Genomic DNA, 13,886 nt, shown 5'->3' on the forward strand with positions numbered 1-13,886 from the left:
CATGCAGATAAATGTTTTTTGCAGATGCAATTTCATAATACTTCTATATTACAAATACTTCACTAAAATTATGGAAATTCCAATAATGTAAAAACTTTTTCCACTTCAGAATATATTTCAAAATGTAATGTACTATTATTTTTTTGTGTTTGAACTTACCATTATTATGCTTTTTCTTAAAAGTTCAAGAGCACAGATAATAGAAAGAAAGGTACACAGGAAAGCTAAATATTTAGGCTCTCATATTACAAATCTAAACTTGTACATGCAGCAATTCAGAAAGATGTTAAAAAAATATGAGGTGAAATGTAAGAATATGGTCAAGAAGACACAAATGTATATATAGAAAGACAAATGTTCAACTAATATATTCATAGATGCATAGACAAAACTCTGCATTTCCCTGCTGGTGTTACTTCTGGAGTAGACTATCTGATGCAAACTGACGACCGAGAGAGCATGACATAGTATGGACGTTATGCATTTACTCTTTTAATCAAGATTCCTGCTGAGAAATGGAGTTTCTCATACACAATCAAATGAAAAACTAAATCAACTCGGCAATATCAAATATTCGAATTCCTGCTGCAAGGTCTGCATTTCAATTTTCAGATAGAATCTGGAGTAAAAAAAATATGGAACAGTAATTAGACAGCTGTAATTAACATTAAGATGGTCCACATGCAAATAGCTACATAAGCGCTGCTGTTTACGAAGTGGCGGATTATAACGTATTTATTATAAATCTACACAAGAAAAGGTCTGCAAGCGTTTGTACAAATTTGGCCCAAAAGTAGGCATGCATCTGGTACCCCGACTGCACAAGCATGTCCTCCGACAGATGAACGTACCAATGTAGACGGAGCGCATGCAGGAAGGCCGAAAGGCCCTCCATGATGAGCAGCACACCAATCGTCAGCACCTCAAACCCGACAAAGGTGAAGAATACCATAGCCGTCCCCACGTATCCAGTCATCATGACGAACCCACTGCGCACCACCATGGTCCAGAGCACCTCCGAGAGCTCTACACAGGGGACATAGTTTGGACAAAAGCGGAGAGCGCAACAACATCGATTAATCAATGAACAATTGTAGTTAACGTGCTGGTATGTGCATTGAATTGTGTTTGAGAATCAACATGTTTTTGGGATGTTGCAAGTAATGGGTACACATCACCTATGCAGGCAATAGAGGTGCTGCCATTCACAACATTATTTGAAAAAGTGACTCGTTAATCAATCGCCATCCTGAACCATGACCAATAATCGAAGCCCTAGAGGGGTGAATTGCTCCACCCCGAGTGGAAACATGCACCCTGTCCTCCAAGCATCATGCAACATCAACATTGTATTTGCACTTTACACAATTTATAGACAAACACTTTTGTTTGATTACATGTTATTTTAATTATTTGTATGTTGTGTTTCTTAACTGTGATTCTTAGACATGTCTGCTGCCTTGTAACATCGTGATCCTCGCAGCAAACATCGCGGCAATCGCGATTTCACCTGAAGACAGGCGCTTGTGTTTCGTTCGAAACGTCGTGATTTATTTTGTTTTATTTCTACCTACGTGACTTTACCGAAAGAACCAAAGAGTATGGACTCCTGCAGTCACGAAAGCTTAAAATCAAGAATGTTATTGTTAGTTTTAATGTTCGGTTAAAAACATTTACCTGTGATGCTCTCCAGAAATGAATGCAAATAGAGCAATAGTATGTGTGGATACATGCACTCGTGTGTGCACGTCCAACACTCAACCTCTAACTCAAAGGTTAATATGCTCCGTATACATTCGTGTAATAAAGTACATGAGCTCTATAAGATTAATGTAATTCCCAGTGTCTTGCTGAGAGCCTCATTAATGGGTTTATATTATTCCAGGGAACTATAATGAAACACGTTGGCTCAGTGGTGAATTGCATAACCGTTTAAAGACGTAAAAAAAAGTATTTTGAGAGCAGAAAGTGACTGCCATTGTTCCGAACTCTTCTGATATGTTACAGAGCAGAGAATGTTAGCAAGCACAAATTAAGGCCGGCACAGCATACAAGGCCAGCACCATGCCCGGCCGCCTTTGTCCTCCCAGTGCTGATATTTACACATGGCATTAAGTAAAACTTAAAACTTTCGTGACTGCAGGAATTAATAGTCTTGGTTGTTTCGGTAAAGTCACGTAAATAGAAAACAAAAAATAAAAATACAAATAATAAAATAAAATGTAATTAAAAGAAAAAATAATAAAAGAAAAATATTCATTATTTTCAAAGTATTATTTAAATTTTATTTGTATTATTTGTTTTTTTTCTATTTACGTGACTTTAATGAAAGAACCAAGAATATGGCATTAGGTATTAATTTAAGGCTGAGCCGACCTAGGAGACGCCCAGGACCGGTTCAGATAATCGTCACTGATGTTGGCCTCGAGTGGAAATCGAACTTGATGCGCCAGTTTCGTAGTGTGATAACCACTGCACCACTGCTCCCCACACCAGCATACACACACCTCTCACTCGTACCTCAGAACAACAAAAGCAAGCTGCAGTGGATGGTTACACTGTGCGTGCAGAGCGCGTAGGCATTCTTTCTTTGTCGTCAAATATCTGGTACTGCTTGATTAACTTTCAGTTTTGGATTGCCAAAAATTGGTTTACCTTACAAAAAAATATATAAGCGTAGAATATTCAATTATTGTTACTTATCTTGTTTCTATACGTATTTAAATCTAAATCTCTACAATGCTATCGTAAGTGCTGGGTCGATTCGCCGTCCCGAGTCATCTGAAAAATGGTGCTGACCTCCCATTATGCGCTTCTCCTTCGTTTGGCTGAAGTAAATGCAGAGCAACAACTCTAACTTTACATTGAAGTGATGGAGCCAGATAATTGCATCAGGATTAGCAGAGTGTATCATCGCGATGATGCCTCCGTCATTTATTTGAATCAGGCATTCAGTCGTTATCTATTCCATGGTCTGTTCTGGGTGACTACAGTCACAAAGACAGACAGAGACACACATGTGAGGTGCTCACCTGCTGGTGCTCCTTTTATTGGCCCCATAACGAGTGAACTCTGGGACCGGAAAGGGGAAATCTCATCAGAATAGCTTCGTGATCATAAGCCCTGCAGTGCGCTGCCAATTGAAAATTGCTGACCATATACAGTGAGGGAAAAAAGTATTTATCCCCTGCTGATTTTGTACGTTTGCCCACTGACAAAAAAATGATCAGTCTATAATTTTAATGGTAGGTTTATTTGAACAGTGAGAGACAGAATAACAACACAAAAATCCAGAAAAGCGCATGTCAAAGATGTTATAAATTGATTTGCATTTTAATGAGGGAAATAAGTATTTGACCCCCTCTCAATCAGAACGATTTCTGGCTCCCATGTGTATTTTATACAGGTAACGAGCTGAGATTAGGAGCACACTATTAAAGGGAGTGCTCCTAATCTCATATTGTTACCTGCATAAAAGACACCTGTTCACAGAAGCAATCAGATTCCAAACTCTCCACCACTGCCAAGACCAAAGAGCTCTCCAAGGATGTCAGGGACAAGATTGTAGACCTACACAAGGCTGGAATGGGCTACAAGACCATCGCCAAGCAGCTTGGTGAGAAGGTGACAACAGTTGGTGTGATTATTCGCAAATGGTAGAAACACAAAAGAACTGTCAATCTCCCTCGGCCTGGGGCTCCATGCAAGATCTCACCTCGTGGAGTTGCAATGATCATGAAAACGGTGAGGAATCAGCCCAGAACTACACGTGAGGATCTTGTCAATGATCTCTAGGCAGCTGGGACCATAGTCACCAAGAAAACAGTTGGTAACACACTACGCCGTGAAGGACTGAAATCCTGCAGCGCCCGCAAGGTCCCACTGCTCAAGAAAGCACATATACATGCCCGTCTGAAGTTTGCCAATGAACATCTGAATGATTCAGAGGACAACTGGGTGAAAGTGTTGTGGTCAGATGAGACCAAAATGGAGCTCTTTGGCATCAACTCAACTCGCCATGTTTGGAGGAGGAGGAATGCTGACTATGACCCCAAGAACACCATCCCCACCGTCAAACATGGAGGTGGAAACATTATGCTTTGGGGGTGTTTTTCTGCTAAGGGGACAGGACAACTTCACCGCATCAAAGGGACGATTGACAGGGTCATGTACCATCAAATCTTGGGTGAGAACCTCCTTCCCTCAGCCAGGGCATTGAAAATGGGTCGTGGATGGGTATTTCAGCATGACAATGACCCAAAACACACGGCCAAGGCAACAAAGGAGTGGCTCAAGAAGAAGCACATTAAGGTCCTGGAGTGGCCTAGCCAGTCTCCAGACCTTAATCCCATATACAATCTGTGGAGGGAGCTGAAGGTTCGAGTTGCCAAACGTCAGCTTCGAAACCTTAATGACTTGGAGAAGATCTGCAAAGAGGAGTGGGACAAAATCCCTCCTGAGATGTGTGCAAACCTGGTGGCCAACTACAAGAAACGTCTGACCTCTATGATTGCCAACAAGGGTTTGCCACCAAGTACTAAGTCATGTTTTGCAGAGGGGTCAAATACTTATTTCCCTCATTAAAATGCAAATCAATTTATAACATTTTTGACATGCGTTTTTCTGGATTTTGTTGTTGTTATTCTGTCTCTCACTGTTCAAATACACCTACCATTAAAATTATAGACTGATAATTTTTTTTGTCAGTGGGCAAACGTACAAAATCAGCAAGGGATCAAATACTTTTTTTCCCTCACTGTATACCCGATGCACACAGCTGTCTTGAGTTAATGGAGGTACAATAAAATGAAATATTAAGGCCAATGATTTCATAGCCATGTATGATCATGGGTCTCGTGGCAGCTGAGCTGAACCCTGCAGGTCAAGAATTGTAATATTTAAGTACGAGTTCCATAAGAAACCCTCCCCAGTGTTTTCCCACCCTTCCCCCTTGCACATCTGTGAATGCTACTGGACACTTGTGAAAAAGAGCTTCATAGCTCATCGGATTCCTCCAGAATAAATATAATTCTGATTCTGACCTCTTCCTGTGCCCCCTGGTTGCTGCTTTATATATCAATGCACGTGATCGTACATTCTTCATTTGTGTGGGGTTGCAGTCTTTCAGACGGCTTGTACACGGTCTATTGCACCACTGATCAAACTCCCGAAATATTTTTGGGGGTTTTGGTTTGTGTATTATTAAAATTCTTCTGCATTTACATGCTTTGCAAAGTCTAATTATAGTTTTAATTAGTTTTTCATGAAGAGGCGTGTGGGCAAGCATGGTTGCTTGGGGTGGTAGAGGTAGGAATTTAACCAGCTGCAACTCTGAGAAGATTAATTAAAATCTAGGAAAAATTAATCAAGGTATTTATTTCCGTGATTGTATTTTAAAATAATTGGTGCTGAATAGATATATAATTTATTTTAATGTTGTCAAATAATTATTGAATACCTTGAGGGTAACATATATACCAGTGTACATTTAAATGCAGGTTAAACATACATACTGAAAATCAGTGATGATAAAATGCATTGAATTATAAAAAGCAACATTTTAAGAAAATAGCATTGTTATAACCATATTGGGGTACTGTATTAAATGTTATAAGTTTATATATTATAAATCCTTCCAGCATCCCAAACAGTAATGCACATCATAACATAGAGCTTGAATTAAAATGCAGGTACATTAACGTACTTTATGATTATCTCGGTATTATGTGAATATTGTTTTCAAATTAATTTCAGCAATTGGGAGGATAATAAAATGTAGAAAAAGCAAAGCAGACCACAGTTCCTTATATTCAAGATCTGACAGATAGCACAAATCAGTATATGTTATCGGGACTTGCTCAGGGCTCTGGGTGCCTGATAACCCTCCTCTTGACATGCCTTCTTAATGTGGGTTTGGGGTTGAGAGCAGTTGCTTTTAGGTGGGAAGACAAATTATCCAACATTCCTCAAACTCAGAAAATGTATCTTATTTCAGCTGAGGATATGTTTGGCATGTCAGCTTAATAAATTATTTGTTTTTGGGTAGAGTCAATATCACCATGAATGAGCCCAAGCTAAACAGGCGTTTGAGCCTGGTTAGTACTTAGTTGTGCCTAGGAATATTAATTGCATGGTAAGCATGCAATGGATTTTGAATGTGCAGTGTTTTGAGTGTTTCTCCCTCGTGCTCACGGGTTGCTCCAGATTCTCCAGTTTCCTCAGACATGTCAAACATTCATCATGGGACCTCCTTTGCCAGTAGCAAAATGTGAGGATAGGTTTTCCCCTTTTTTTCGGACAACATAACAGGTGTTAAGATGTTAAAACACCAAACTGAAACCCTTTACAAGGAATAATGTCTGCATTAACCACAATACTTGTGGTCAGAATGCAAACAAAAAAACATACTCTGATAATATATTGTGGCTAATGCAGACATGATTCCTTGTAAAAGGTTTCAGTCTGGTGTTTTAATATCTTAACACCTGTTTTATTGCCAGAAAAAAGGGGAAAACCTATTCTCATGCCAAACATTAATGAATGGAATTGCCCAAACATCTTAATATAGACCATCATGAAAAAAATTGCCTTAAGATTCAATGAGACCCTCTTGGGAATATAAAGGCATTATAATTATTTTCTGCTGGATGATTACGAAAGAGGAGCAAATCATGCAGAATCAATGAACAAGCAATATTATATCAGTGTTTTCTTCTGGGATATAAGCTACATCTGGCTAATTGTGCAAACACTTAACTGCAGCTGCACTTTGATAGCTCAGCATGAAGCCTGAATGGGCAATGATTGAATCTAAAATTGGATCAGGCTGTGAGCGGTCACAGGGACCATTATTTTGTGATGTGAACCAACCTCGCATTCACCATTTCAACCAACACATTACTGAATGGACGAAATACTAAAACATATCATCGTCAGCCATGATCAATCCATGGATGAAGGCCTCCTTAAGTTATTGCCATCTCTCATGGTCGTATGAGAACATCCACTGTGTAGATTGTGATGAATTCAGCTCACTAGCCGGAGCGAGACACATTGTTGCATTGCCACACCATGGGAGATGGTGAGGGCTTGGATAGATCATGGACGATTAAGACGTAAATAATACAAAAATAATGTATTGAATATATATGATATTATGTATTTAACAACACAGCTAAAATATTCAGTCCAGTTTGACGTGTCGACCAGTTCATATCAAGTACGATATGAAAATATTATTTCTTAGGCCAAATCATGTTGTATTAATCTAAAGTAGTTGTACATCCAACGAGTTTAAACGATGATATATTCATTCACTGAAAGAAAAGCTTGCGTATACCTTGCATAGTAATGAATGTGGACATTGGTTTTCAGAAGTTCCATCATCAGTCCTGTTCTTTGCTACAAAGACAGGTCTGTTTGAGCTCAGTGTGGTGCCCCATCTCTTCCCCCCCCCACCCCCCCCAAGATTTTCTGAGCAAGTGCTTTTTTGATTAGGTTAGTATGTGAGGGAGAGGACTATCTGGTACCCTCATATTTATTTGCATTTGCGAGCTCATGTCTTCTGTCAGATGCACCACATGGTGGAGTGTGGGAGGGCAATAAAGTCGAGTTTTGTGTGGTCAGGTTCACATTTTGTCCACTAAAGTAAACATTAAAGCATTGGAATTTGTACGGCTGGCAAGATTATGCTGCCAAGACTAAGGTTTCTGGTGCTGGATGCCAAACATTCTGTACATTTAGTCAATATCTGTCTACTCTGATGTATATTGTCAAGTTATAATTCATCAAGCCTGTGCAGGCACACTTAAATAAAAAGGTATTCTGATTTTCCGTGAAGTCGTGAGCTGTATTATTTCCATTCTTTGGAAAGATACACATGATACGAATGAAAACTAAGCACATTTTAATGGGAAATGTTTGCAATCGAGTTTAACAGCAACAATTTTGCACTACCGCTTTCCGCATGCTATACCCAGGTAAACATGTACCAGTTCCTATGACACTGGCTAATGACTTAATCACATGCATTTTTATGCATTAAACTAACACCTATTCTTCGTGCATGCTTATACATTATGGACGTTATATCTTTTTTTTCGTTGCCATTGCATAACGACAATGTATTTCAGTTCTTTATGAACAAACATTGAAGGTCTGGTTTCGGAATATATTAGTTATAGAGTAATTAGCACCGACAAACTTAGGTATAACCAAAATAGGTGAGTCATTGATCCTGCATATCAAGATGCAGTGTGTTTAAAAATGGTTTACATATCAAAAATATACCATGTGCTTCCCCCTCACCTCCGATTAGCAGAACCTACTCACCTCTAAAAATACTTCATATACACATAAGGGAATGAGCCAAATAAGTAGGACTTCCAATGGAATATTCTCCATTTGAAAAAAAGTTAAGTGACCTTACTGATAATTATGCACAGACATCGCTCATAAAGTTTAGGCGGTTTAAATTCGTGTGGAAATGTAGTCGAGAGTAAATTTGTTACGTGTCAAGCTTTAACAGTTATTATGCGTATACCGCCAGTACCAATTAACCATTGCGTTTGTATATGTTTACATGATTTGATATTATTCTTATTATAATTGCCAATCGTAATTCTTTTTCAATGTACACGATTACATTTCAATGAATTTTTATAGTTGAGGCCAAAAAAAAAGAATCTAGATTTAAAATCTGTTATGAAACAAAAAATACGAGTATTTTTAAAGAAGGAAATCAGTTTTTAAAATGTTTAGAAGTACATCATAATAAATATTTTGAAGCTATTTGGAGTGAGTCAATTCCAGTTGCGATGCCACTGTTGTTTATCATACACGCCGGGCAGAGTGATTGGAGCCATAACTCGTTTTGTCACTTGATGGAGAGAAGCGAGACTCCTACTCGCCTGCTGTTTTCCAATGAAATTGGATTGTTTCCACCCAGCCTTCTTGGAGCAGAGTAATACTTCATAATCGTAACCGCATTAAGTTCCATCAACTGGCTAGGTTCATTTCTTGAGGTCCAATGTGCGGTAATGCAAAGAAATTACAGTGCTGTGTGATTTTTTTCTCTAATCTAGGTTCAAGAGCCTTGCGTGTGAGTTTTCAAACAACAGTGTGACATAGGAAAAGTTGACATGTGCAATGATATATATATTTTAAAATAATTAGCACATTTCAAGCAGGCGCATTGCATCTTTTTCAATACTTAGGATGATGGAATTTATGCTTCGAGCTATTTTTCTTTTTGTAACAATATTTTTCTAAAAGTAACCAACTGAGACCTTTAGTTCACATAAAATGTCCCTACAGTATAATTTGTTTTAGTTTTTATTGTTTACTAAGTCACAGCAGAAATGTGATAATTCAATTACACAATGTGTTAATCACCTCAAGTACTTTAAACGATCAATTTTTTTTTACATTTGGGAGAACAATATAAGAGGAAACATTGCGATCTCTGGTACGTAAACAGGTCCCTGCGGGGTGGGCTGGTAGGAACGAATAACCAAAGAATATAAACATCATGTATTATTACACTTGTTTAGCCAGGAAAGCCTCACTGAGTGTAAAGGTTTTTGTAATGTCCTGCCAAGTGTTTGCAGTAGGGGGCGATGTTGCTACACCTAATCGGACGATACGAAGGGAGAGTTTGAGGCCTAGTTCTAGGCTTTAGGCCTAGCTGTAGGCTTGAGGCCGCTGTGAGTTAATTTTTTATTTAAATGTTTTAATTATTAATGTAAAAGCTTTAAATGTAAATGTTTCTATTTAAAAACATCAGGGAATATAACATTGTTAAATATTAACTCCCTTTCACACATGCGGGGTACAATACGAAGGGAGAGTTTGAGGCCTAGTTCTAGGCTTTAGGACCAGCTGTAGGCTTTAGGCCGCTGTGAGTTAATTTTTAATTTAAATGTTTTAATTATTAATGTAAAAGCTTTAAATGTAAATGTTTCTATTTAAAAACATAAGGGAATGTAACATTGTTAAACATTAACTCCCTTTCACACACACGGGGGTACGATACGAAGGGAGAGTTTGAGGCCTAGTTCTAGGTTTTAGGCCTAGCTGTAGGCTTTAGGCCGCTGTGAGTTAATTTTTAATTTAAATGTTTTAATTAAAAGCTATCTCAGGAAATTATAAGGGAATGTTACACTTATTTAGCCAGGAAAGCGTCACTGAGTCTAAAGGTTTTTTAATTAAAAGCTATCTCAGGGAATTATAAAATAAGGGAATGTTACACTTGTTTCGCCAGGAAAGCGTCACTGAGTCTAAAGGTTTTTGTAGGGTCCTGCCAAGTGTTTGCAGTAGGGGGCGATGTTGCTACACCTAATCGGACATCGGACGGACGGACGGACGATATAATCTATTGTAGGCTGGTTCACTTCGTTCCTACCAGTATAACTCCAAGTTACATTTTAGGTGTCTGTATTTTGACAATTAAACGTTTAAAGTAGTGAGTAGGATACAAAAAATAACATTAGGAATGTTGTTTTTCTAAATATTCCGTAATTTTTTATACATATTTTAAAAAAATGTGGAATACTGCAGCCTTTGGGTCAGGTTCACATACTATATAGACCACATAGCATGAAAAATATCAGTTTAGAAATTTGTCCTGTGGTCTTTAATGGGCAGATTTACATGTTTCACCAACATCTTACCTATAAAAGGCATTTTTTGTCTGTGTGTCCGTCTGACTGTCTCTGTGTCGACACGCAATTGCGAAGGATTTGGTTCGCGAACCGTGGGGTTGACGTTTAAAAAAAAGTAGCCGGGTACCATGCCGTAAGCCCCGTGGTGAGCCAGCGCTCGGTTAAATTTTAAGTAGTTTAATTAACAATTGAGCGCGATTCCCCTTTATTTAATTATTTATTTGCACCGCTCGGAGCGGGACAAAGCACGCAATAGCACATGTGCGAAACGCTGACAGGGATTGCCCCTAGGAACGCACACACGATCGACAAAAGCTTTCATTCGCGTTACAAATGCAAAAAAAACCACAACGCTGAGGTTTTCAAAATGTGATGTCCCCCCCCACCCCAATGCGTCCAGTTACTACTGGACACAGAGATTCTAACGTAATACCAAACGATTATGTAATTACAATACCCCCCCTCCGCCTCAAATCACTGCACCTGAATGAGTTAAATGATGACATCACCCTGCTGCTCTATTTAAGACCGCGAGCAAGTGAGGGCTTCACCATTCTGGCAAATTGCCCGATGATGTTGGATGTAATTACCAGCGAAACGTCGTACTCAAAAATTGTAAATGTTGTGGATTCACTCTTCAACACACCGGTGGGCTAAAGTAGTGTCAACGTGACACTTTTTTACTGATTGGCCGTGTTGGGTGGTGGAGGGTTACGACACATTTATAAATAACGCGATCTAACCCAAAAACGTTTATTATGAATAATATTGGTCGCGAAAGCCTACGTGTTAAACTACTACTATAGAGTCTGTAGATATGAATATTATAGCGGTTAAATAGTATGCTTGAAGTGCGGGCAGGGGCAGTGGCCCAACCCCCAGCCTGCCAAGATATCACCTTGGCTGGCCAATCTAGGCACGGGACTAGGCCTCACCACGGCATTGTTAAGTTATTTTTTTTGCTGCTTTCGCTAAACTCGCGTACATAGAAAACTGATATTTAAAAAAATAAGTTTGAAAATATAAAAATCAGTTTTTTGTGTGGAGACAACTTTTTTCCCTTTTTTATTGCTTTCGCTAAACTCACGTAGATTGAAACCTATTATTGAAATAATCGCCTTGTAAATATTTAATTAATATTTCTTGTGTGCAGACAAATATTATTTATTTTTCTTGCTTCTTTTGCTAAACACAGGTAGCAAAAGAAACCTATAATTTACATTATCGCCTTGGATATCTTACAATTATATTGTTTGTGTGCAGGCTACTATTATTTAATTTTCTTGCTTCTTTCGCTAAACTTACGTACATTCAAACCTATTTTTTAAATAATCACCTTGCTTTTATACAAATAATTATTTTTGTGTGCAGACAACTAATATTTCACAATTTACTTGGTTATTATTCTTATTATTATTGTGTGTGCCTTTTTCCTTGAGTGCATCTGAGTCCATGTACGTGTCTGCGACGATTTGTGTGTGTGTACGTCCGTGTGTATAACTCGATGTATGTGTGTGTGAGAGTCGATGTGTGTGTGCGTGAGTCAATATGTGTGTGTGTCAGTCGATGTGTGTGTGCTAATCAATGTGTGTGCGTGGTGTGTGTGTAGACAACTAATATCTCACAATTAGGTTGGTAATTTTTAAAATTCCAATGTGTGTTTCTAAGTCCATGTGTGCGTGTGAGTCCATGTGCATGTCTGTGTCGATGTGTGTGTGTGTAATATTCTTAGGTTTTTTTGGTAAAGTCACGTAGGTAAAACATCAAAATTAATGAAAATAAAATAAAATAAAAAACAAAAATCACGACGTTTCGGAGGCAACACAAGTCTCCGTCATCAGGTGGGACCGTCACAGCCGAATTAGCTGCACCTTGATGCAGCTAATTCGGCTGTGACGGTCCCACCTGATGACGGAGACTTGTGTTGCCTCCGAAACGTCGTGATTTTTGTTTTTTATTTTATTTTATTTTCATTAATTTTGATGTTTTACCTACGTGACTTTACCGAAAAAACCTAAGAATATGATTCCTTGCAGTCACGAAAGCTTCAAATCTAGAATGTGTGTGTGTAAGTCGATGTTCCGGGAAAGGTCCTGGCAAGGATTATTCAACATCGCCTTGCTAGGCACGCTGAGGAGAGGCTTGCGGAGCCCCAATACGGTTTCAGGAAAGGGCGGTCTTGCACAGATGTCATATTTTCTGTCTATCTGCTACAGCAGAGGTGTAGGGAATTCCAACAAGACCTACATCTTTGCTTTTATTGACCTGGTCAAGGCCTATGATACCATCAGTAGGCCTGGGCTCTGGGTTCTTCTTCGTACTTTCGGAGTCCCTGACCTTCTGCTCACGATCATTAAGGACCTTCATGATGGTGAGAGGGCCCGGGTAAAACTACGTGGCTGGGAGTCAGAGCCATTCCCTGTACACCTTGGAGTGCGACAGGGATGTCCTCTGGTTCCCACAATATTTAACATCTATTTTGACCACGTAGTTCGTGAAAACTTCAATAGCTGTACCGCGGGAATTACCATTTGGTACAGATATAATGGTAGGCTGATCGATGCCCGGGTGCGGTCAAGGGATGGCTCCCTATTGGTCAACCACGTTATGTATGCCGATGATTTGGTAATTGCTGCTCATTCAGAGGAAGAGTTAGAGATGCTTCTGCTGAAACTGGAGTGTCCACTAAGAGGTGGGGTTTTACCATCAGCCCCACCAAAACTAAGCACCTGCCTGGGTATTTTGTACCATCGGACACTCCACTCCCACAACTCCTAATCGGTGATGGGGCAGTTGTGGAGAGAGTGGAGAGTTTCCCATACCTGGGCAGTGTGCTCATGACCGGCTCCGGTTTGGCAGCGGAGGTCTCACTCCGAATCAGTCGGGCGGCAATATTTTTTCATCGGTTGCGAAATGCTGTGTGGAAGCTGCCTGGTCTGTCGCTCTGCACGAAGCTTCAGGTCTTCTCGGCCACAGTCATTCCCTCCCTTTTCTACACTTGCGAAACGTGGACCCCCCTAATGGAGCATCTTCATCGGTTAGAAACATTGAGGCTGGCCTGCCTACGATCCATCCTGGGTTTAACCAGGCTGGATTGTGATGAGCTCACAAATCCTTGAAAGATCTGGGCAAAGTTCCATAGGTGAACTCCTCCGGCAGGCAAGGCTGCGTTGGCTGGGTCACGTAGCCCGCATGCCCAGCCACCGCATGCCTAAACAGCTTTTG

At 39.6% G+C, this 13,886-nt stretch overlaps 1 protein-coding gene across 2 annotated transcripts in view; it reads right to left on the bottom strand.

Annotated features, from left to right (window-relative positions):
- Positions 1-13,886, bottom strand: part of LOC144943197 (V-type proton ATPase 116 kDa subunit a 1-like) — a 228,886-nt gene that overhangs the window by 64,237 nt on the left and 150,763 nt on the right. For both annotated transcript variants that reach the window (XM_078870471.1, XM_078870461.1), the window contains one exon: positions 852-1,026. In XM_078870471.1, coding sequence (XP_078726597.1) covers positions 852-1,026 — 175 coding nt within the window. The remainder of the gene's footprint in view (positions 1-851; positions 1,027-13,886) is intronic.

The sequence above is a fragment of the Lampetra fluviatilis genome, chromosome 2 (assembly GCF_964198595.1).
Source record: "Lampetra fluviatilis chromosome 2, kcLamFluv1.1, whole genome shotgun sequence".
Taxonomy (NCBI): Eukaryota; Metazoa; Chordata; class Hyperoartia; order Petromyzontiformes; family Petromyzontidae; genus Lampetra; species Lampetra fluviatilis.